The following is a 23,615-nucleotide window of genomic DNA, read 5'->3' as shown; positions in this document are numbered from 1 at the left end:
CCCCCGGTTCATGGCTTGAGGTAGAAGAATTTTCATATCTCCCTACATGGATACATGAACTCTTGGTGGGATAAGAATCCTCCTTCAATGCGTCTGAGTAGAATCCAGCGGTTCGGCACAAATTTGCTTCCGAAGAGTATTTCTCCGATCGGATGTAGATGTAGAAGACTCTGATTGTAATCCGGAAAATTGTTTCCGCGAAGGCATTAATAACGATTCGATCTCGTAGGTGTAGGGATTCCGTAGTAGGGTAGCTAAACCATTTTCTCCCCCCTGGGGAGAATCTGTTGACAATTCTTTACACCCCCGAAGGGTTAGTCTCGGCGGATGTGGAAACGGAGCATCCTCGACTTGTCGACGAAACATTCGAATTGAAGCCTCTGGATGGAAACTATGGGGTACCTTCGTATCCGAAACACAATCGGAATGTGGGAATCTGTCTTCCACGGATGGAGATATCGAATAGACGGATCGGGAACTCTTCCATTCACTAACCCCTCTCATAGATGGGGGTTTCTCCACCTGCGACGAGAAAGCGATTTCCGACACTGGGCATATTCCTTCCGAAAGTGCATCAGAATATGGATCCGTTTCGGAATCACCAAATCAATTTTGATCAAATTCTGAAAGAGGAATCTCCGAAAAATCCTGTTTACGTGTTCCATTGATTGATCGTCTCGCGGATATCGTACTATACCTCCTTCCGGAACATCCTACCGAATCAGTGATTGATCCCTTTGAGTGACGGTTACGGGCCACTGAATGGAGATCGTCTTGGAAGAGGAGGGTGTGTAAGAAGCATTCCCACTTCGAATCCATTCCTTTTCTTTCCCGTAACTCTTCCAGGAATCTATGTGCAGCTCTCGTAGAAGTAACCTCCCAGATATCTGGATCTCCCGTGGTGACGCAACCCGTCGGAGAGATTCGTCGTGTCGGTAATTATCCCCATATCCCACGAATCACTCTTTCTGGATGAGATTCACATGCAAGACCATCAGATTCTTCTCGAAGGGGGAGTGATTTAAAACCATTTTAGGAGTTTATTGTGCTCTTGACTCAGCAGACTCAAATGATTCAGCCGGGGGAAAACACTCCCCAGTTGGGCGATTCCCGCTCATCCCCACACGAATGATTAGAATATTTGTTAGGGGGATAGTGACCCCCTTTCTAGCCAAACAAGCCCATCTCGAGATTATCTCTTAATTGTCTACTGATTAGCTTTTAAGCACCAATCAGTTGATAAAAGGGAGGGATTGGGTGGGTAAATGGGACTCGGGATATCAATTTTCCGGATAGAAATCTCTATTGACGGTTCCATCTTCTGATTCAGGCTCTTCATGCTTGTCGCTTAACTCGAGGCTCCAACCCATTGTCACCAACTCAGCAGCTCCGCCTTGGCAACTTTGTCGGGTAGTAAACCCCCAGAATGGAGGAAGTGGTATCGATCGACCTTCGGGGAATTGTAAGCATAATCGGACTAGGAGGAATGGATGTGGGGAGGAATAAACTAACAGGGGGGATGAGTATGGTATTTTCAATATCGAATAGATGGTTTCGTTGGAATAGATAAGTCTCAGGCTGGGATGGGATATTACTTTCTCGACGCTTAAGACTGGGATAAGCAGTGGCTTCTTCCCGTGAGTGATCACGAGGAGTTATACGGGATCTACGAATCCAGGATGGAGTCGGGATCCCTATTAATTCCTCGTGAATCATCTTCACCCTTTTCACCACCGACTGGGACTTTTACTTCCTCTTCCTCCTTTTACCTGTCAAGAAGTATCTAACATCACTTCTTTCGAGGAAAGATTTGACGGATAGCCAGTACCTATTCCTCGAAATACTACTTTTCATGGGTATGACAAATACTGCATATATGTAGAATGCGAGGAAGAGGAGGGGGTAGTATAGAAACATTTGCAAAAAAATATGGACTGAGCTCGTTGAATTCTCCTAAGAATCAATTTCAACCTGTTTAAAGACCTTTGCTCGCCTCAATATATCATGAACAGTTTCTGTTGTTTGAGCTCCTCTTCCCGGGGAATAAATGATAGCAGAAACATCTAATTGAGTTTGTTCCTTTCGTGGATCATGAAATCCAACTTCCTGAATAGACTTTCCCTCTCGCCGGGATTGGACATCAATTGCAGTTATTCGGTAAGTAGTTTATTCGGATAGGTACGGAGAAACGAATCCCCTTCCCCCCTATAGAACCGTACGTAAAATTTCAACTTCATACGGCTCAAGCCATGACTCCGAGGGTATGGAGGAACACCAGCTATATACCTCTCCATTCCATTCCTTTCTTTTCAATTGTAGAGAAAATACTCCTAACTCACGCAAGTTTTAGGGGAGACAGACACGCATCCCCACCCACTTTTCGAGTTGTCTCTTACCGATTATGACTCCGTTCGAGCCCCCACCATGGAAGTATGAGAGGGATCTCTCTACCGAGGGCTTCAACTGTGCGTATTCGATATTCTCCCGTTCGTAGATCAATTCCGAAAATCCGTAGGTTTAAGCCTCACTCCGAGGGTCTTTCGAATCGAGAAGTGGTAGCGACGGAACTCGTTCTGATCGACCCATTGTGAAGAATCACATTCAGCAAATGATTTGTGATTTTGGACGCGTCATGGAAATCCTCACACTCAATCAAAATCAAATAATGGAATATTTCCATCTCAAGGAAATTGACTCCATACGGATGGGATTGGATTATGAATATTCGATGGGAGTATTTATCGGCGAAGGCAGTTGCTCCTTCTGTAAATGCGGACTGACGGAGCTCGGTAGCTTCATTCCGTGGAGTAACCATAGATATTATCCCCGATCGGATAGACTTGGGGCCAGGAATACGACATAATCATTCAAGTTTCGTTAGATGGCGAATTTCAAGAAACGTTGAAACGGAAACATTTCCCTTGGATCCGGAAATGGCGGCTGCAAAACTCCGCATAAACGATCTCGATTTCGAGCCACACGTCGCTTTCCACCATATCGTTTTAGACGGGGTTTTACCGTAATATCCAGAGTTCAAATGTTATTTTCTTACCGGTTACCACCACAACAATTTCAATAAGATCTACTGATACTACCTGCGGCTGCCCGTCGGGAAGAGCTGTCCCAACAACCCCGAATCAGTAACATTCGGAATTTCTTCTATGTTAAGCATTCAGTTTTTCTTTAGCCGCATACGTCACCTCAACCGTAATTTCCGTAATGTTATTTCGTTCCGCGGAAGTTTCCGTATTCTTCTTAGTTTTACCCCTCACGAAACCAGGAATTTTGCTTAACTCCAATTGACTCTCGGGGGTCCAATTCAGAATTCTATCTGTAGATAATGATTTGGTAACCACTTTTTTAGTATCGTGGCCGCGTCTAGTGGGTGATCTTCCATACCTAGATTGGATGAATTATGGATTGGATCGGCTATCTGATTAGTTCCTTCGTAACCTAGGAAAGGTCGGTATCCTAGCGGAAAATTCTGGATATGGACGGGTGAAGAAATAACCCCGCATGGAATATTGAGACGTTTACCGATATGGCGTTCCATCTGGGTTCCAAAGATCGCAGGGGGTTCAATACAAGCTATCGTATCTCCAACTTTGGTATGATCCTCCATAATTAATATCTCATCACGTAAGCCCTGAACCTGCTCATTAAACCACTTCGCGTCGTGTTTGCAATAAGTACCCGAACAAATAACACGAATTCCCATTTCTCTACTGAGTATTCTAGTAATCGAAGCTGCGTGGGTGGCATCACCAGATACTACTGCCTTTTTTCCAGTCGGATTCTGACAATCGATGGATCTTGGAAACCAAGCCGCCTGAGAAACAAATTTGGTTTGATTTTCAATATACGACTCATAATTGACTCTCTCTTTCGGCAAGGCGGAAGCCCACGCATTTATATACTTCTCCATCTGTCCAATGAATTCGGCTGTATCTGAGATTCCCATCGGAGTGGTTGATATGTAAGGCATCCCAAATTCCTTCTCCGGAAAGATTGCTGTCATTAGACCCACTTCGCGATGAGGAACTATATTAAACCGAGCTTTTGGTAAATCCTCCAAATCCCTCAAAGATCCTCCTTCTGGAATTACTTGGTTGACTAAGATTCCCAAATCTTGCAGTAGACGTCTCAATTCGCGACAATCATGTTGGTTATGAAAACCCAGAGTGGATATTCCAATAATATTTGCTGAGGGCGCGTCTGTCAGAGACCGATCCAATGTACCCCGTCTACGAGCTTTATCCAAATAATAGCGAATTATTTGCTCTGAAGTCCTATCTGCTGCTTGAAGCTCATTGACTCTATGGTAATTGACATCTGCGGGAATTACATCAGACGTAGAATAGATAGAAGCTCGATCCACGAAATTCTGCGAATCTTCTTGTGAGATACTAGAGGTACATGTAGGCGTCAAGACAATTGGATCGGGACATTATTCCTCATCTTTTCGATTTCTATTATTAATAACCCTTTCCTGAGATCCACGTGCTGATACGTGACGGTCCACTATACTAGCAGTTACTGGGGTGAAATCCCTCTCCGACGTAGATCACATTACATTGAAATGGTCATCTCCCAGAGGAGCATGCATTATGGCATGTACATTCTTAAAGGAACTGGCTACTCGTAGAGTACCGATATGAGCGGGTCCGGCATACATCCAATAGGCTAATTTCATGAATTATTCTTAATATTGTTTTTCGCCCCGGGATCTATTGCTATATCCGGCTCACCGTCGTAACATGAACTGGACGATCCATCAATAGGTGGGAGGAGGGACTCGAAGTAGTCCGTCCCAATTTAGAATGTTCCTGACTCTCCCACAAAAGAAGAAAAAAAAAGATCACAGAAAAGGAGATGGGGTGTATCTACTTATGCATCAAGATCTGGGACGGAAGGATTCGAACCTCCGAATGACGGGACCAAAACCCGCTGCCTTCCCCCTTCCGACCACTCAATTCCTAGGGAACAAGAAAAGGGTAGGAAAGGTGGGAGGCACCCAACAGATGGAAGGGCCAGGGCCTAGCTTCGGGAACCCGTGCTTGGCTTTTTAGCCATAGCCTTTTAAAGCAAAGCAATAGTGTGCCAGTGGCTAATGATAGTGTGCCAAGCATGAAAACATGATTCAACTTTACTTTTCGGAGGGGAAGTGCGAGTCAACGCTCCCCAACATGATTCGAAGGCTTCTTTTCATGCGGGTGGATGCGGCTAGCCCGCCTAACGGCCAGCCAAACCCGCAAAGAACCACTATAATACGCAATTATTAGAGTTCATGCGGACTCGAAAGAAATGAAGGCTTTCGGTTTCCCGCTACTAGCCGGAAGCGGAAAATGATTGGCACTTTGGAGCGGATAGCGGAAGCCTAATGCTTTTTAGCCACGCTTTCGGGTAAGCGGAAGCGAAAACGCCAAAGTGAGCGGGAAGCATTAGGGAAAATGCCACCGTGGGCGCTACCTTCAAATTTGCTTTGGAAGCCGGGAGCCACTTCCCTTCCCTGGGAAAAGCTTCCAATCTCATAGCAGCCCGTGGCTACAAAATTTCGTATATATAATGGAGCTCCAATCCTAACGAATTCAATCGATTCGAAAATTCTATCCTTAAACTGCCATAAATATCATTCGGAAAGCTAACGAACACGGAAGAAGGATCCCACATGAGTGTCTCTAAAAGGCATCCCTACCATTCAGTAGATCCAAGCCCGTGGCCTCTCTTGTTGGGGTCACTCGGAGCTTTAGCAAGCACCATCGGTGCTGTTACGTACATGCATTCATTCACAGGAGGTGGAGCACTCCGTGCATTTCTTCTTATAACGGCTCTGGTAATTCTATCTATGGCGCGCCGGCTCGTTTTCTTTCGCAACGAAATAATACCTAGATTTCGTAATAGATGTCTGACTCGGAAGCTGGCCCCGGTATGTTTGGACTTTGCGGCCATGGTTGCTGCTTTGCTTAGTTTGCTGCGGCCTAGTATAGCCGCTACTGATGAGGGGGAGGACCCTAGTTGTAGCAAACGGCTCAAGTTAGACGAGGAGGAACCCGACCCTCAAGAGCCAGAGGAAACCCCGCCTGCTCTCGTCGAAGAGATAGCTATCGCGCATGTCGCAATCGAGTTCCGAGAAGAGCTTGGAACCGTCGAAACTGTACTCGAGGATTTAAACCGTCCCGAGGGGCCCCGACCTGAAGCCCTACAAGGTTTGAATTTAAACCTTGGCCACTTGGAAGAAGTGACGCTTCGCCGCGTGGAGTATTTGGCGGCCACGTCAGGAGAGGAAGGGAGGGAACAAGTGGTGGCCGATTCGATTTCGGTCCGGAATCGCTTGAGAGAGTTCATTGAGGGACCTTTACCCCCTAGCCCGGTAGAAATGCGCCAAACCTTGGACCCGCTTGTCCACACTCTCCGTCAAGTCCGGGACTCATATGAGGAACTCATGGGGATAGAGTATTCTGACTCGGAAACGGAGGGCCCTTCGGGAGGCGGGGAGGATCCCGGATCGGGTCCGACGGAAGCAGGGGGCCCTTCCTCTGAAGCTAGCCCGCAGCCTAAGGAAGCGGGCCGGGCTGCTGGCCCCTCTTCTTCCTTTGGAGAAGCGGGACCTTTTCCTGAGGAATCCCTGTCGCCTTCTGCTTTCGGGGACGACGAGGCCTGGCGGGGGATGATCGAGCTCATCGCTGTAGAATTGATCAAATGTTTGGGATGAAGCGTTTCGTATCTAAAACAATTATGGAAGAACCGAGAATTTGCGTTTTTCGGATATTGATTCGCTTCTTCTTAACACGGTTCACGTCCCACCTGTTCTCGGAAGAGCCCATTCCTTCATTAGCTAAACTTCTTACTTTTCCGCCTCATTCAGACTTGTTTTCCATTCGTACATGATTGACGGAGGCCCTGAGCACATATGTTACTACGTTTCCAACATTATGTCCTCATTTCGTTCTCTCCTTTATTACTTATCAAATTTGGCGCTATTTGATCCTTAGTTGCTATGAAAGATGAAGAAAAGAATATGAGAAATTGTTTTACTCAAGTGGTTTCTGCTTTCTTTTGTTCCTCTTCGTCACCTTTGGTTGGGTAGTCTTCAATGTTCGGCACTTTCGTTACTGTCCGAGTATCACATCCACTAATTCGCTCATAATTAAGCCACAACCTAAGGTTCCTGACTACATAATGTTAACCGTTCGTATTTTGCTTATTTCGTTGATATGTTTTTAGGTCTCAGTAATGGTTATCTGTTTGCTGGAATCAAAAGCTATTTATTTGAAAACCCGTTTTAACAATCGTCGTATTTCGAGGGTTCATTCGCTTCTCACAGCAGCTCTGTTCACCCCCCCAGATATCTGGTTTTAAGTCGTTACCCGTTCACCTTTTCATTTTCTAATAGAGTTGGCCATCTCCGTAGCCTCGATTATACCAGTTCATGAGAAGGCGGCCCCCCCCGGGCCGCCCCCCTCCCATTGAGAAATAATAGGTTTGGAAAGGACTCAATGTGAACATTTAAGCTTGAGAAATGAGGAATTTCACCAAATCCCGGGCTGGGTGATAGAGGTTCAATGCTTCAACACCCCGAGAAGCATGCTTGGTTTAAAACCAAGCTTTATAGCTTTTTTTCCAGTGCGGTGGGTACCGGCGCATCCCTCAGAATTTGTATATAGCTGTTATATACCTCATCGGGGGGAACGCAAGGATAGCTTGCGGATGGCCAATATTGCTTTTTGGAGCTGGTTCCTATCTCGCTAGCGGGGAGTGGCGCATCCCTCATCAGGAGCTATAATTGGTATATGGCTTTTATATACCTCGATATGCTTCACGTCGCCGGTTTCGTCAACAAGCTGGCGACACAGACTCAGAGGCCGCCGGGCCCTCCGCTCCAGAAGCGGACGCACTCGCTGATGAGTGAAAGAAAAGCCCGCACGCAGTCCGCTAGGCCCTCAACCGCGTGGATATGGGTAGCCAAATGCTATGCTTGTGATACAGAGCTCAACACAGCACTCACCCCTTGACATAACCAAACGACTACTACATAGTCAAATCGGTTTCCATCGGACCCGGAACGGGGGGGAGTAGGGCATACGAAGACGAGACGAGCCTAGCCATCTGTACAAAAAGATCTCAGGATACGAAGTGTGGATCTCATATTCCGAATTCAAAAAGGGACTCATTTCAAGTGCTATATCCAAAACGTACGAAATTTCGGAAATATGGGGAAGGTGAGTGGAAAGGTCGCAAAAAAGGGTTGAGTTATATGTCAAGGTTTAGTCATATGTCATTGAAGGAAGTTATATGGGTGTCTAATAAGAATATATGAGATCAGAACCTATGAAAGCTTGCGGCTAAATATGAATTAAAACGAATGCTCCATAAAGCCATTTGTTAAGATATAATTCCTTCTGGTCGGGTGCGAAACAAAACTCTAAACAAGTCGTCTAAGTTGCCAAGAAATAGTTCATTTACATGAGTAAGAAACTGACGTATTTCCACCGGTCGCTTTCGTTTCGTATATTAGTTATCTTGTATGTCTCGTATAGTTTCCCGCGAATTAGCATCAAAAGGTTCTTCGATAGGCATAAACAAGTCGTGTTGGTAGCTGGTCAGCTTTGCAAGTCCCGAGAGGTCTTCCTCAATCATGTTTTACTATTTTGCTCTTTATACTGCGGGGGTTGGTTCACACTTTATAGCATCGCAGAAGAGGCTTTAGATCCTTTCGGGTGGCCCTTGCGGGTCACCCCCCCTTCTTGGTTGGCTGGTTCCGGCTCTTCCCTTACCTAACAGAAATGTTCAATATTACTCGAAAACAAATAGGCTAGACTGGAGTAGGTTTTTGCCTCGGGGGAGGGGCTTAATGAACCCCCCCCCGATTCTCCTCCAAGAATCAGATTCCTGAAATGAATCACTTTCATTCAGCCGGGATCGGAATCTCTCAGCCTAGCCGAGATCAGCCAGGCTGCCTATCTATGCGGTGACGAACCAGTCACCGATACAATGCGAGACCCAATCTTACGGCTAAGATACTTGTTAGAGAGGCACTAATAAGGGCCAGAATCATCTGCCCACCCGGGATTGATGGAAGGGAGAATGGTTTTCTGGCCGGTGAAAGGCTTTACGCTTCCTCCGCCAGGTTCCCGGGGTCCGAAGGACCACTCGACCGAAGCATGAGGGCCAACAATGATGGTCTCTTTGTGGCCCGGGAACCATAAACCGCATCTCATCCTTTCACACATGCATGCCAGCGGCGCATATTCACTGCATTTATTTTCTATTTATCAGTGCATCTTTCTCTCTCGAGGCATACATATAGATAGGTATTCAATGCCTGGCATTTTCAACCGCTAAAAGCCACAAGTCGAGGCACTTCTCTATAGTTCTCTCTTCCTCGAGTAATAAGCCACGGCCCAAAAGGCACAGCCGAAGGGTACAGACCCGTAGCCTACCTCTACCAAGGTGGGGCCCAGACCCACCAACACGAAAGGTAATTTCACAGCGATTTGTGCCTATGCCAGACAATAAATTCAACAAGTGAACGAGTGCCGATAGCTGAAGATGCAGCTTTCTCTATAGAACCAGCCCAAGCCACACTTATAAGAGGTTATGCCAGGCACTGCTAGCCAACCATCATTCACGAAGTGAACCTGTGCTGCTAGCTTTGAATGGCCGCCTTACCTGCCCAAGCTACACTTGTAGAGGGTTATGCCTGGGAAGGGAATGCTAGCACACCAAGTTGATTCGATCCAGGAGTTCACCGAACCGAGTTAACTACATTAGGAGTTCACGATGTGAACCGCAGCTATGAACGAAGTTCACCAGGAACCAGAGGAGTGAACACCTTTAGCCCAAAGGAGGCAATCCCACTATGACAGGAAACAAAACGGGAACTTTTGCACCTATGACAGTCACAGCAGGGGTGGTGGAAGACCGACGGAATCCGAGGCCGGCCGGGGATACCCATTCGCTGCTCTTGACCTTCAGCCCCGAGGAACTTCATCGGGCTCGGACAGCCAGCTGGCCCCCGTTCGCAGTGGCCGGGGCTTCCCGATGGAGTGGATTGGAGTGCGGGCAGAGTGGTGGGCCGTTTTTGGCAAAACAAAGAATTCTCAAACTTGGTCAAAAGAGCCTTCCCACTCCCCGAATCCGGATTCCATCCGGAATACATCCGAAATAAGCAAAAGCCTTTGCCGGGAATAAATCCGGATAAGCCTCCCCACTCCCTTTTCCCCCTTTGCCGGGCCAGGGAATCACGAAAAGCCTTCCCACTCTCTTTTCCTCCTTTGCCGGGCCAGGGAATGAATCAGGAATAACGAAAAGCCGGAATGGAAAAACAATCTTCCACCGAAATATGTTATGCTAGAAAAATGCGACACGGAACCACACCACTCGTGATGGAAGACATGCCGAGGAAAGCGGACGAGTGGGAGCCGACTTCATGATTCGAGGCAAACCCGATTGGAGGTTTGATTGCGTATGCCGGCTGATTGAACAACTGGGGTTCTCAGCTGGGAGCAAAAGCCCGGCGAGTGGCTTCAGTCATTCGACCTCCCCTTGCTCCCTACGTGGAGGTCCCTCCACTAGGCGACCGGGTACAGGACCAAGTGCTCTGGCCTTGTCGTGGCGGTTCCTGCTTTTCAGGGGAGGGCTTGTGTCCCCTCCTCCAACTAACAGAGCACAAAAACTGAACTTAAGCTTCGGATTCCCGGGAACCCCCAAAAACTCGATCTTTCTGCGATGTTCCCCGCGGAAACCCAATTGATGGTTGAAATCCCGTCCCTAGCAAGGGGAAGAAATGATACTTTATTTCATGAGAAGCAACTATCTCTTCCGTGCGAGTATCCCTTTTCCATTAGCAAGGGCATAGGGAGGGGGGGGTTCATTAAGCCCCCACCTCGAAGTGCTGCAGGCGTGCGGCTAGCATTATTGGTGATTGCATCATTGCTCATTGACCAGATATCCATTCCAGATAATCATCCTTGGAAACAGCTTCCACGGCAATAGGCGTAAACGCATAATTAGTTCCACGGATCTCACTGCGCTAACCGTAGTAAACTCCCTCTCGTTATATAAAAATGGAAATCTAATTTGAACAACCAGGTACAGCATCACGTTTAACACCTGGGGAAGGTACAGCCCGACTGTAAGGTACATCAGCCAGAGTTATAATCGTACATGAATGAGTCTTAGCTGGTACAACCACTCAATTGTCCACTTCTAATAAACATAATTAACCCAATTCCGAATCATCCTCTGGAATCGTATAACTGTCAGAAGTTAATGACTATTCATCGGAACTGTTATAGTCTGAATACTCATAAGGTTGGGTCGACGGCCAGCCCCTTTCTAGGTCCATTCGCCTCCCTCCGAACTGTACTTGCAAGTTTCCCCGCAAACAGCTCTCCGCGCCTATTAACACTTGAGGAGTATACTACTATTTCGTTAGGTCTTTCTCAAGTCTTTCAAGGATAGACCGTCACACTCCGGTGGATCGAACGGTGACATTCCCGGCAAGCTAGGAATCTGTTTCCCGTTCAATTAAGCCGACCGACCGACAAGGTAACCCCCCAAACGAAAAGGCTGATATGTCTTACCTGGAATAATACAACCATTTCCACTTATGGTCAATTCTCTGTGACCCCTGAGTTTCCACCGGAATTTCGCAACGTTCCTTACTGCGAGCAGTTGAGACCCTGGTGGAATATAAGCGCTGGTCCCCTTCGGTAAAGTGCTCGTGCTTGCTGTTACCTACCGTAGGACCTCCGTCCCCGGGGAAGGCAGAGCAGGAACAGTCAACCTTCGGCATCGTTCTTCCTCCGGTAGTTTCGTAACTACTGTGGTTGTTGCCAACGTGTCGGGGATCCCCCATTCCAGAGATGACGGGGTCAGGCCTGTTGGGTCCGAAGTTGTATGCCACTAGCTGTGGTGTCGATGGATTCACTACTTCAGCGCTGTCATTGGACATCGCAAGCTGAGCATCCATTTCCTGCGTATTGCCTATACTGGAAGCAGGGATGTATACCTCCAACGACTTCGGGAATGGAACCATAGGCTTCTCATTAGCTGGGGGAGCCTTTTCAATGCATGGGTAACACCTCAACCTCCCGTTTCTGGCATGCTCTAGTCCCTTGAGTCTCTCGACGTCAGACGAGAATTTCCCTTGATTCTCGTCTCTCATCCGGTAAGCCAGATGCTTTGTGGACTGTAGAAGCAGTCCGGTGCATTTCGTTGCACTTCCATCACCTTCGTCAAGGGGCGCACTCCGATACCGTTGATGTCCAATAGCTTTGATAGTAATGGCTGGATCTACTGCCCCGTCCATTGAATGTGATGAAGCAAAAAGTGGTATAGCAATAAACATCGGAATGAGACTAGGAAAAATGGTCCGAATAATCTCTATAGTAGTTCCATGAACCACTCTTTCAGGAATGGGATTTCTTCAGTAATGGAAATGCCATGAGGTGCGAACCAACATCCGTGGTACAAAGATCAGAATAATGATTAAGAAGACCGGAATGTCATGATGTGAGTCAATTATTCCTTGCATCATAGGTATGGCTGCGTCCTAAGATCCTAATTACCGAGGTTCCGCAGCATCACGAGGAGCAATTGGAACAAATAGCTACCAAAAAAGGGTTCTCGAAAGAAAGAAATTAGCACTTGAAGGTGAAATGGGTTCCTTTATAATTAATTTCAAACCATCCGCTAAAGGTTGTAACAACCCAAATAATCCCACTACATTAGGACCCCTCCGACGTTGCATGGAAGCCATGACTTTACGTTCGGCTAACACTAGAAAGGCTACTCCTAGTAGAAGTGGTGCGATGATTGCCAAGATTTGAGCTCCAAGATTCCATACATAAGAAAGATTACATACATAAAAAAGAAACACATTTGGCTCGAAATAATCCCATATTCGCACGTCCAACCCCAGGTTTACCTTTTCGGTGATCTCGGTTACGGTGAGTTCCCACTTGATCCCAACTCGTGTCAATAGGGGCAGGATAGGCTGAAGGCCTCGGCGTGAATTTGGAAGCGGGGTTTGCCACAGGGGGGCGAGAGCCCAGTCTATAGCTTCCATCAACTCATCGAACGGCGGTCCGAATTGCACCAAAGGCCTCGCTACCGATTGCATATCCGGCAGGGTGGCGTCACGGATAACAAAAAGGGTTTCCGAGAGCTCACTGAGATCGCCTGGCCCCGGGCGGCCGGGGAAGTTTCTTAGCGTGCCCATGTGTTCGGCGAAGTCGTCCTGTAGAATCCTCAATTTTCCCTTGATACTCGTCGCCATTTGCTCTGTAATCATTCTTCCGTTTCCAGGCATGTCTTGTGGTGTTGGTTATTAAAGCTGGGGATATTCATGGCAGTTTAAGGCTATCCCGGAATCGAACCCGTGGAATGGTGCCGAGGGAAAGTCGATGGTGTGCCAACATGATTCAACCGTTCAACTTGCCGGGGAGTGCGAGCCAACGCTCCCCCAACAGATACGATAGTGCGAGCCCAACTTCTTGGTGGGTGCGGCGAGCCTTTGCCGCATCCACTAGAATACGCAATTCCGAAATTCCTTCCCGGAATCGATGCCTTTCCGCGGTGGGTACGCCAAAGAAAGCAAGATTGAATTTCCATTCCTTGGACAATTCTCAGTGGATTTGCACTCCATGGTCCAATTGCGGATTCTATATACGAAATTTCCATTCTCAGTGGATTTGCACGTGGCTCCCTAAAGGAAAGTGCCCACTTCTGCCCGGCCAAAGTAATCTGCCGTCCTTCCTTCCCTCCCTTCCGAATTGGCTAATATCCTGTAGGGTAGCAGACATTAGGTGAGGTGTAGCGCCGGTTCGCTCTCCCTAACGGGATAAGATCATGCGATTCGGAAGACTTCACATGCCCTTGGAGACCTTCACATGCCTAGCCCCAGCCCGAACTTGCCCTGACCTGTATGCCGGAAACCCCTAGGCTCTACTACCAATGCGGTTCCCATGTAGCAGGTGTTGGATACATAGGGGTACTGGATATCTTGGTGGGCTGCCGGAAATCGATCTGTGCGACGGAACGCACGTCGTTCTGGAAGTGGAATGGCTTAGTCCTCTAGCTAATCACGATCACGACGTGCCTGAATATCCTTCTCTGCTTTTGCCAGTAAGAATTTCTCATACCAGCCGACTTCAAGGACCGGCCCTGTGCCACCAGGCTTGCCTAACGAAAGAGGGCTAGCGTAGCTCCGGATTCCCAGTTCCCACTTGCCTGCTTGCGGGAAAGTGCCGGTCATCCATCTACAAAATTTCGTATTATTAAACAACTCGGATCAATCCTTGCTGAACTGCCTTCACCGCCCTTGCCTTAGGGCCCGGGATCCCATTAGCGCGCTTGCACGCTCGCTTCGCTCGCTAACTAATTGATCACCAACCGGAACCGAAAATGCGAAATTTTACGAATACTTACTATAGGCCGAGCAACAACAATGCATTATGGTGCTCCTCTTTCGCCACCCTAGCCGGGTTAGTGGTGGTTCCTTCAGGTGATGAGCCTCTTCACTTCAGTGGCCTTGGCTCGGCAAAGCTCAGTTGCGTGGGAGAGGAGTGATAGGAGGAAGTGAGACCTTTGCTTGGGCCTGAGAAGGCTGGGCTGGGGTAGAATAAAGCTCCCTCTGAAGGTACATCCCTGGCTCGGGTAATCCGTTCCGCAAGGGAAGATACCTCTCCTTCCGTTGGTAAGGATTTCTCAGGCCAGGGAGCCTTGGTTTGGGCTTTCCCGTCCCGTCCCTACCAGAACTAGGGCTTTCTCTACCGCTTTCCCCTACCAATATCAATATTTTTCCCTAGGGCCCGGCGTCGAGAAGTGGCCCCCCTGACGGGATAGATTGATTGGGAAATCGATCGGCTGAAAGCCTAACGTTCGCGGTTCGAATCCGCATCTCGTCCTATTGGGCCGCCCTGGCTGGTATTTCCACCCTGCCAAAGTTAGTTTTGCCTTTCCTGCTGCAAGAAGCATTCCATTCCCAATAGATTTTGATATTGGTTGGCCCCGCCTGGCCATAACATTTCTTCGTGAAATCCCTTCACTTTTCCACTGCTGCCGGGAGAGCAGCCAGTCGTTTCGTCCTTTTGGACTCATCAGGCAGGTCACACAACCCGCGACGACTTCGTTATATTATTATTATTTCATTACTATCTAATTCATCTCAGATTTGCATCTATATACGAGAATTCGGGCCAGAATGGCACCGAAGGGCCAGGGGGTGCCCAGGGAACAGCGGCGGGGAACCTCCGCGAAAGTCAATCCTTGAATTTCTGTTATCGTTGTATAAATTCGAGTTATCGTTATATAATGATAACATCTTCACCATCCTCCGAAAAAAAAGAACGGGAGAAAATTTGTCATTTCGACCCGGACCCCTCGAAAAAGGAATAACTGCTTGATTTGGGGGAGTGGTTCCAATGGTGGAATAATGATCTCTAAAAGCAAAAGTTGGTTGTTCGAATCTCTTTTCCTCTGATTACCCAGCTCGGTACGAAAGGCCAATATAGTTGTGCTCTGCAAGAAACAAGTATCACACCAGATATGGAGCGCATCGCGGTTCCCCGGAGAGGGTCGGAGGGATATACAAGGACCAGCTATCGCCCCCAGTCGTACAAGTTCGAGATACTGGCGTAGCGAAAGTGTGTATCCTTTGGGTGGCTGAGGGCACCTCTCTAGTCTAGGCTGCCACCGTAGGCCCAAATAGCCATAACAACGAAGCGGAGGCCGAGTTGCGGTTCGCAGGCCCACCCTTGTTGTGTTGAGAGATCTCTTCTGAAGAGCGAGCTTTTGGCGTAATCTCTTGTGCTAGACTTTCCATTCCAATAAGATCTTTCCTTTTGGGCCAAAGGCCCGCTTCGAATCTCCCCGAAAGGAACGGGTAGAGTGCCTATCTAATGAAAAGGATAAAGTGCAACTCGGCGCCGGGACGGGATAAATTGTCTATCGGCCCCGGGGGAACCCTAGCGGGCCCGGCCTTCCGCCTTTTCCAGGCGTATGCTATCACACTTCGTTCTATTCCCCACAGCAAGCGATGGTCGATGGAGGTATGGCTGAGCGGCTTAAGGCATTGGTTTGCTAAATCAACATACGAGAAGATTGTATCATGGGTTCGAATCCCATTTCCTCCCTCCTGAATCACGAGAGTGAAACGGATCAAGAGTTGCTGCCTGCTCTTGCCAGCTCATTTCGCGGAGCGGTTCCCCCTCTGGCTCAAGAAATGAGGTCATGGCCGAATGGTTCACATACATTCTGGCCTCACGTACTTCTGGGTACCTAGCTCGAATCATTAAGAAATACTGATCCGAGCATTCGCTCGTATTCCGAAAGATGTGTCGTACTAACTAGAGGTGCCGGTCAGGCGCAATCAACAACCCATATCCGGGGGGGCAGGAAATGGGATAAGGCGGCCGAAAACGCGTTAGCGTTTTCGCCGGAAAGCGCTTTCACGGCCTGGCCTGGAAAGAGATAAAGTTTCGAAATAATGGGGGAGCCTTGAGGAGGCTCCCGAGGAAGCGGCTTATCTCTAGCGCCGATACGTGGTGAACTATTATTACGAGGAAAGATTCGTGAACTATTACTGCTGTCAACGACATACTCTTATGACACAGTTTCGACAGTGTGATGGGATGGGACCGTGTCTTGGATAGGGTTTAGACTCTATAAAAAAAGGGCTACGAGCATGTATAAACAATAGCTCCCCCGTGCCTGCCTGTATGATACGTGTTGCGCATGGAACGAGGACGGGGGCGTAGTTCAATCGGTAGAACGCATGTTTTGCAAGTATGAAGTTATCGGTTCGAGTCCGATCGTCTCCATTCATATACAGATTAGCGCATTGGATAAGGATCCAGAAGCGCCACCAGCAGACGGTATTATTTTGGAATTCCGTGAGCTTCGTTCCTTCTCCTTATCGGGAAAAGTGACTCCAAGTGCGCCCTCCCACCGGGGAACCGGCAGATGGTATTATTTTGGAATCCCGTGAGCCTCGTTCCTTCTCCTTATCAGGAAAAGTGACTCCGTTCCCTAGGAACCTCATGGTTTGGCAACAAACGAGATGGGATCAAGGCGAGACCTCTTCTCTCCATAACAGTCAGTCTTTCCTTGATTTGTACTCCAATCAACCTAGCGTTACCAGAAATCCATTCCATTCCTTAAGGTGGGTGTTTGCTGTTGTTGTCAAGTCGGGTAATCTTGATCCGTGGTCGAGGGGGATATTAAAGAGTTCCCCTGTCAACGGAACAGCGAAGGGAATAGTGATAATGAAGAAGATGAACCGATATTTAACGAACAGGATATCTCCTGAGGAAGTGGAGAAAGAGGAACAAATTACAGAGAAGAGATTCGGGCATTTACCAGGGAAATAGGGAGGAATGAACAGAATAAAACGAAGAAGGAGAACCGTAAAATCTCTTCTTAAATTTCAATGCAGGGGGGATATTCAGTTAATAAAGATCTCACCGGGCACTTTCCCTCAGACAGGGAAGAGCCGGCACCGCGAGCAAAAGCAAGCGGGCAATGAAGTAGGTGCCTGAGGCATCATAAAAGCAAGCAGGCACATGAGTACCGGCACCAACAGCAAGCAAACAGGCAAGAAGAGGCGGCACTGCAAGCAGGCAAGTAAGTACCGGCACCGCAAAGGTAAGCAGACAAGAAAAAGCCGGCACCGCGTTCTTATTAAAGCCAACAAAAGTTATAAAGATGGTTTTGATAAATTGTTAGTTCTCAAATTTTATTTAGTTAGGATATTCATGGCTTTTTCTGTAGACACCGACCCCCTCGGATTATTTTATCCTCCTCACCGGAGAATGCTATAGTAGCTAATATCTGTGCCGTATATCTCGGTATTCGGAAGCTCGTTCTATCCGCCGTTTGTGTGCAAAAGTAGCGAACCCGTGGGCATTTACTTCCCGTTATGACAATCCTACTGCCGTGATAACTAGAAGGAACTTGCCCGCAAGAAGTAGGTAGGCCACACCATTTGCTCAAGGTTGGTGCGTGCGATCGGGCAGGTAGAGAGCTCTGTGGCTCTAGCTTAAAGAGATTTCATAAGCTGCGGTTTCGGTTGTATCTAGTACATAATCGTCCAGAGCAGAGATTCGAACCTAATAATTTGCGGCTGCTTAGGAGTGGATTCGAACCACTGACCCAAGGATTTTCAGTCCTTTGCTCTAACCAACTGAGCTACCTAAACTACAAGAGGAATCGCTATCAATTATTACTACATTATTACTACCATTTCCGATTGCCGAAAAAACAGCGAAGCGCGGAGCAGAAGCAGGTGAGTAAAGTGGAGTAAAGTGCGTTTTGTCGGGTCAAGAATTTGGGAAATAGAAGTCGGCAAGCAAGCGGGAAAGTGCCCACCCACTTCTGCCGGCCAAATCTGCACTTTTCCAGCGCGTAGCGCTTCCCCGGCAAGCCCTTCGAAGCTAACGTTCGATGCTCCATCGAACAGAGTTGACAAATAGATTCCTTTGCTCCCTGAGCAAACTCGTCTAACGCTCACTCTCCGGCAAAGGTATGGGCCCCCGGTTTCGTGCTCCATCCCAGCGCTGGGGGTGGGGTTGTTGCTGGTAGGGTTTAGCACTTAGACCCTTGCTTTGCTTGGGAAACAAAGTGAAATTGACCAATCGGGGATAGGATAAGGAGGACCCCAAGGAAGGCCATCGATAATCGCATACACGCGTTGCATCACAGAGACATAAGTATCCGAAACCAGAGGCTTGAACCTGGGAATGAAGGACTCTCTCTTTGCAGGCAATAGACACGGATTTGGTTCGATCTGTAGTAGATCCCATTTGCTTAAATGGAAAGGAGTTGGTTGATTAGCAAATCGCTACCATAAAATAATCAATGGTTCTTGATGGGATTCTTTTGCATAGAGTGGAAACTCAGTTCCCTCAATTGTTCCCCTTCTAGTGATTCTACGCAATCACCCTCCCCTCCCTCATTATATTGATTCTACTCATACGTATCAACATACTCGTTGCATTCATTTCGATGATAAAACCGAATAGATGGATTTCATTACGGCAGTTCCAAAGAAACGTACTTCTAGGTCGAAGAGGAAGATTCGCAATCATGTTTGGAAGACCCAAACTAATGAAGTAGCATCGAAAGCTTTTTCTCCAGCTCAATCCATTTTGACTGGACGGTCGAGAAGTTTCTACTACGTGACAAACGAAAGAATTTCCGAAACGAGTCAGTAGTACTCCCCGGTTGTAACAGGAATTGTCGGATCAATGGGACGTGGGATCGGTCGGGATAGACAGTGGACTATTTGTTGGAACAGGGAAGCCAAGATAAGTAATTGTCGGGGAACTGCAATATTGATGAATTTGGATCCTCAGTACGTAGTACGGGGACGTGTTGATAGTATTGCGTGACGGTACCGCGCGGGAAATAAGATCCAAATACTAGTAGGGTTTAATACAGTTCGGTGGGGTTCTTACCCCACAAAGTCGTATCAGTGAATATTGGTGATAACCACGAGGAGGGGAGAATGCTCGCGGATGTTCGTCACTTCGATCAAACACATGTTTATGAAGTGTTGATTCGGGGAAAGAATTGGTAAGTCTTCTAAGTCGGTGTCACTCGAACCGGACCTGATGGTTATCCGGAGAATCGGAGCTTGGTTGTGAACGGGAGGAATATTACACAAGTGGGAGGTGTGGATTTTCCCCACCCAGTTAAGTTAATTCGACGCGGATTAATTCGACGTGACGATTCCACGTACCCTTGTTAACTTCCCATCAAATCAAGATAATGAGCAACGTATTGATCTCCCTGCGTGGCAACCTGATGCGGCATGGCTGGTGCCGTCTGGCTGGTGGGTAGCAAAAAAAAGTCAACTCCAATGGATGTTCCGGAACCTACAGCAACCATGTCATGTAGTAGTCAGAAACAAATCCAAGATGCAATTGATACAGGTGATGAGGATCTCGTCCTGATTCCAGGTATCTCCATATTGGTTGGAGATGCGTGACAATCTACATCGGCGGATATTCCTGCTGGGGAATAAGAGAGAGAAGGGGGGGAAGGGGTCGGACCTTCCCCCAGTGTTGGTTCGTACTGAAAAGTTCTATAGGAAGAAAAAATGACAAACCGCTTCGGTTTCGATATAGAAATGGCTAAATCCACTAAGGTGGCCAGTCAAAGGCTACTGGAACACCGGATACAGAAACTACCCGAGCTAATGGTAAAGGCGAGAAGACTTTCCGTCCAAGTCTCATTAGTTAATCATAACGATATCGTAGAAATGCTGCACGAACCCGTATATATACGAACGAAAAGAGAATAACCTTTATACCAAACCAGATTGAGCCCGGAGTCCCCTGGAAACGATCTGAAATAAGTGGCCAACCTCCCGGGAAAAGCAATGTACATAGACTAGGAGAGTGAGGGCGCGGCTCCGTGGCCCTTAGCCCGATAGGTGTATCCACACCCTTCTCAAGGAACCGTACGTGACACTCTCGCGTCATACGGCTCCGTCCCGGGAATATTGAGTCTCCTCCCCCCTAACCAACGCAACGTCTAGGTCTTCGAATCCGATCTCTCTCGCATGGATGTCTCGGTGGTGATTGGCACAGAGTGGGATTGACTTACAGTTCAGGCTGGCCTGCAGGGCTTGGAGCCCGCGTAGACAGAGAAGAATCGGCGAAAGTGAGTGGGTCCCCTCAACGGGAGAACAACGAGGGGTAGGCGGCCCTCTAGGCCAAGGAAAGCGCTAATAAATGCTTTACCCAGTACCTGTAGGCACTCTACCCGTTTCACCTGGGATGGGAAGCCGAGAGGGTCCCGGCGGCAGGGACACCTCCCGGGCCAAAAGCCCCCCGGAGAGGGGGTTTAACCTGGAAAGTGCTTATCAGCCCTTCGTCCCGAACCCACGGGGGCCCGGAAGGAGAGATTGAAACCGCTCAACCTACAGGAGGGGCAGCTGAAAGCCGGGTTTGTGCTGATAAGCACACTTCCTCCCGGCCTGGTTTTAACCCGGAGAGAATGCGATAGCATTAAAGGTACTGAGTTGGCTACCATCAAATCAGGGGTTCCCCAACCTGTCAGAAAAGGGGGGTCGAAGGCTCAAAGGCTCTCTTTATACCGTTTTTAAGAACGCCCGGGAAAACGCCAAGCGTTGGATGCGTCGAGACCCACTTTCGGCCTCCTCTCAAAATCACCTTTTACCGAAATAATATTCAAGCCGGGCCAACTTGCGTACATGGCGCATCTGCACCAGGCCCTCCTCACACCTCCCTTACCGCAGGTTTAGACCGATGATCACGTTTCTGGAATATCATATGTACACCTGATCTAAGGTCTCGTATGCGTCCTCCTTGTTCAGATTTTTCCTCGTCAGGAACTCTGGTCTAAGCTTCCCAAGCTCCATGCTGTTGGGAAACTTGGCAGGGGTCCCGCCTTCCCCATTGACTATATGTAAGTCTTTGGGGTACTTTGGGATTCTCTTCCGCGCTGAGGATTTGTACTTGTGGGCAGGGGTAAATATAGCGGACCAGCGAATCTGGTAGTCGACAATCGCTCAGACTTGATAAGGGTTGTCGCAACACCTATAGTAGTAGTAGGACGGAAAACCTCTCGCGACGCTCGCGAACCAATTGACGATGTCTTCGTCGCTGACGTTCGTCAAGCGGGCCACGTGGGTTGGACGGGCCTTCCTCTGGCTAATGATATCTCGATCCCGAAGCCTTTGGAATATTTTCTTTATGGGCGCCCAGATCTGTATGAGTAACTTGCTGAAAGACCCCGTTTGTTCCCAGTGCCCCCGTCCCTTCTGGCCCTTCCGACCTCCTAGCGCTCTGGGAGTCTCCAATGAAGACATCCAGACGCTCAACGATTCGTCCAATCATGGGACTGCCTATTGAACGTCTGATGGCACGTTGCTCCGACCTGGGCTATGCGAGATCTCTCTCGATCTTTGCCGGATGTCCCTGGCGGTCTCCCGTAAGACGCTCCCCTGGGGGCTGACCCCTGCTGTTTTCGGAGTCTCTGCTAGTTAAAGCCCCGCGTCCTGTAAACTCCCCGTTTCTCTTCTCTTCTTCGTTAGCTATCAGACCGGGATACTCTTCCCTGGGTCCTCTGACTTGGAATGGATGGCGGAGCGTCAGTAGGGAGCTGTGGGATGGATACGGTGCTTGACTCTCCGGCGCTTTTCCAGCTCTCGCGGGAATTGTAGGGGAGTATTCGAAGCCGGGACTCCCCGAATGATCGTACCGGGGGATTCTACCGTCCCTGCAGCTATTTCTGCGAATCCTGCAGAGCCTACCTCAGGGTTCGGGTCAGATTGTGGAGAGTGGGTGATACGTTCTTGGATTTTCATTATCAACTCTACGGGACCAACGATTCCCGGTGGGAAGTCGTCGGCATATCAGACGTAACGGATCCTAACGAAGTCTGGGTCATTGAAGTCCACGGGGGATAGCCCCTGCTCACGAGCTAGGCGTCTACGTCCCAACCTGATAGCTAGTCCCGCCTCCCCGTCCAGCTTCATCAGGCCACGGGGGTTTCTCATGGAGAACGCGTAGAGTTCTCCACCTTCGGCCTTTGCTCATTTCGAGGTGAAACCGTTGGCTCTACGAATGAAGGCGCGAAGGCTTTGCTTCGGCTCTGCCTCGGCTCGAAGGCCCGAGGGGCAGAAAACGCTTCTTAGCGTTGGAAAGGGGAGCAGAAGAGGGAATAAGGTAGGAGGCCGCTCCCCTCCCGGGTCGGGAAGGAAGGGGAAGCAGGAAGGGGCGAAGCCAGGAAAGTGCAAAGCAATTCCCCCGATCTCGGGGGTCCGGGATAAATTCCCGGGTAATTTCCTGGACCTCCTAGCGGAGGTCCGGGAAGGAGACGCTTTACGTTGGATGCGTTTCACCCCCACGATGGCTTTGTCGTCTACTGAAGGAGAGTCGAAGCTTGCTTCTTCCCCAGAGTTTTTTTAGTTCCCCCGACCTGTCATCCCGAAGAAAACCGATTCTCTTCCCTGAGCCTTCGGAGTTTCGTGCTCTTGCCGGATCCTCTCCATCTCCCGATCGGGCTTATGCGAGTAAATATTGCATAATAGGGGTGATAGTACACTGCCCTGTGGGACCCTGGAGGAAAAGCCACCCCTCTCACCCCCTACAAGTCCGGCGGAAAACGGTTCGTGAGTGAGGTTAAAGGAATTAGGATCGTTGATCTCCCCTCTCAAGATTGAGATGAGTCAATGTCGGTCGATGGTGTCAAAACACTTTCTAGTGTCGAATTCTAAAAACCAAGAGGTTCCAGCCCACTCTGTTTCGATCTGTCTCAGGGCCGAGTGGCAGCCTCGACCCGGGCGGAATCCGTGCGATGTGTCTAGAAACTGGGGCTCGTAAATAGATTCGGGTACCGTCCTTATTGCCCCCTAAATGATCTTGTCCCTCGGTGCTACTACTGTGAGCGGTCTAAACTCGGGAGCAAAGCCCGTTTTTTGCAAAAGAGTCATCGGCCCGAAAAATAATTTATGGAAAAGGCCCCAAATGCGATTTCCGGGAACGGTTTTTCATAAATAAGCGGTATCATCACTCCCCCCGCGGGCTCGAGCAAGGCGCCTGACAAGAGGCGCGGCGAGTCTCTCTCCAACCATTCCAAAG

General features: G+C 48.7%; 1 protein-coding gene, 2 non-coding genes and 1 pseudogene across 3 annotated transcripts; 1 reads left to right on the top strand and 3 right to left on the bottom strand.

Annotated features, from left to right (window-relative positions):
• Positions 1 to 10,886: 10,886 nt before the first annotated feature.
• On the bottom strand, positions 10,887 to 14,021 carry LOC147879307 (uncharacterized). Its single transcript, XM_087372246.1, has one exon. It carries the CDS (start codon positions 12,350 to 12,352, stop codon positions 11,582 to 11,584), a length of 771 nt encoding a protein of 256 aa, XP_087228372.1. The 5' UTR covers positions 12,353 to 14,021; the 3' UTR covers positions 10,887 to 11,581.
• Positions 14,022 to 16,753: 2,732 nt separating this feature from the next.
• Positions 16,754 to 16,826, top strand: TRNAA-UGC (transfer RNA alanine (anticodon UGC)). Its single transcript has one exon. It is a non-coding gene; the product is annotated as a tRNA-Ala (tRNA).
• Positions 16,827 to 18,128: 1,302 nt separating this feature from the next.
• TRNAF-GAA (transfer RNA phenylalanine (anticodon GAA)) lies at positions 18,129 to 18,202 on the bottom strand. The gene has a single exon. It is a non-coding gene; the product is annotated as a tRNA-Phe (tRNA).
• Positions 18,203 to 21,298: 3,096 nt separating this feature from the next.
• LOC147879304 (uncharacterized) lies at positions 21,299 to 22,531 on the bottom strand (annotated as a pseudogene).
• Positions 22,532 to 23,615: the final 1,084 nt, after the last annotated feature.

This window comes from Dipteris shenzhenensis, unplaced genomic scaffold, assembly GCF_047967505.1.
Source record: "Dipteris shenzhenensis isolate YYH24624 ecotype China unplaced genomic scaffold, Dip_SZ_1.0 scaf0051, whole genome shotgun sequence".
Lineage (NCBI taxonomy): Eukaryota > Viridiplantae > Streptophyta > Polypodiopsida > Gleicheniales > Dipteridaceae > Dipteris > Dipteris shenzhenensis.
Note: the sequence above shows the minus strand (reverse complement) of the source record. Positions and strands in the feature narration are given on the sequence as shown.

Excerpts from the sequence above, each read along its gene's own strand:
- LOC147879307 (XM_087372246.1), bottom strand. The coding sequence starts at position 12,352 with ATGTTTATTGCTATACCACTTTTTGCTTCATCACATTCAATGGACGGG.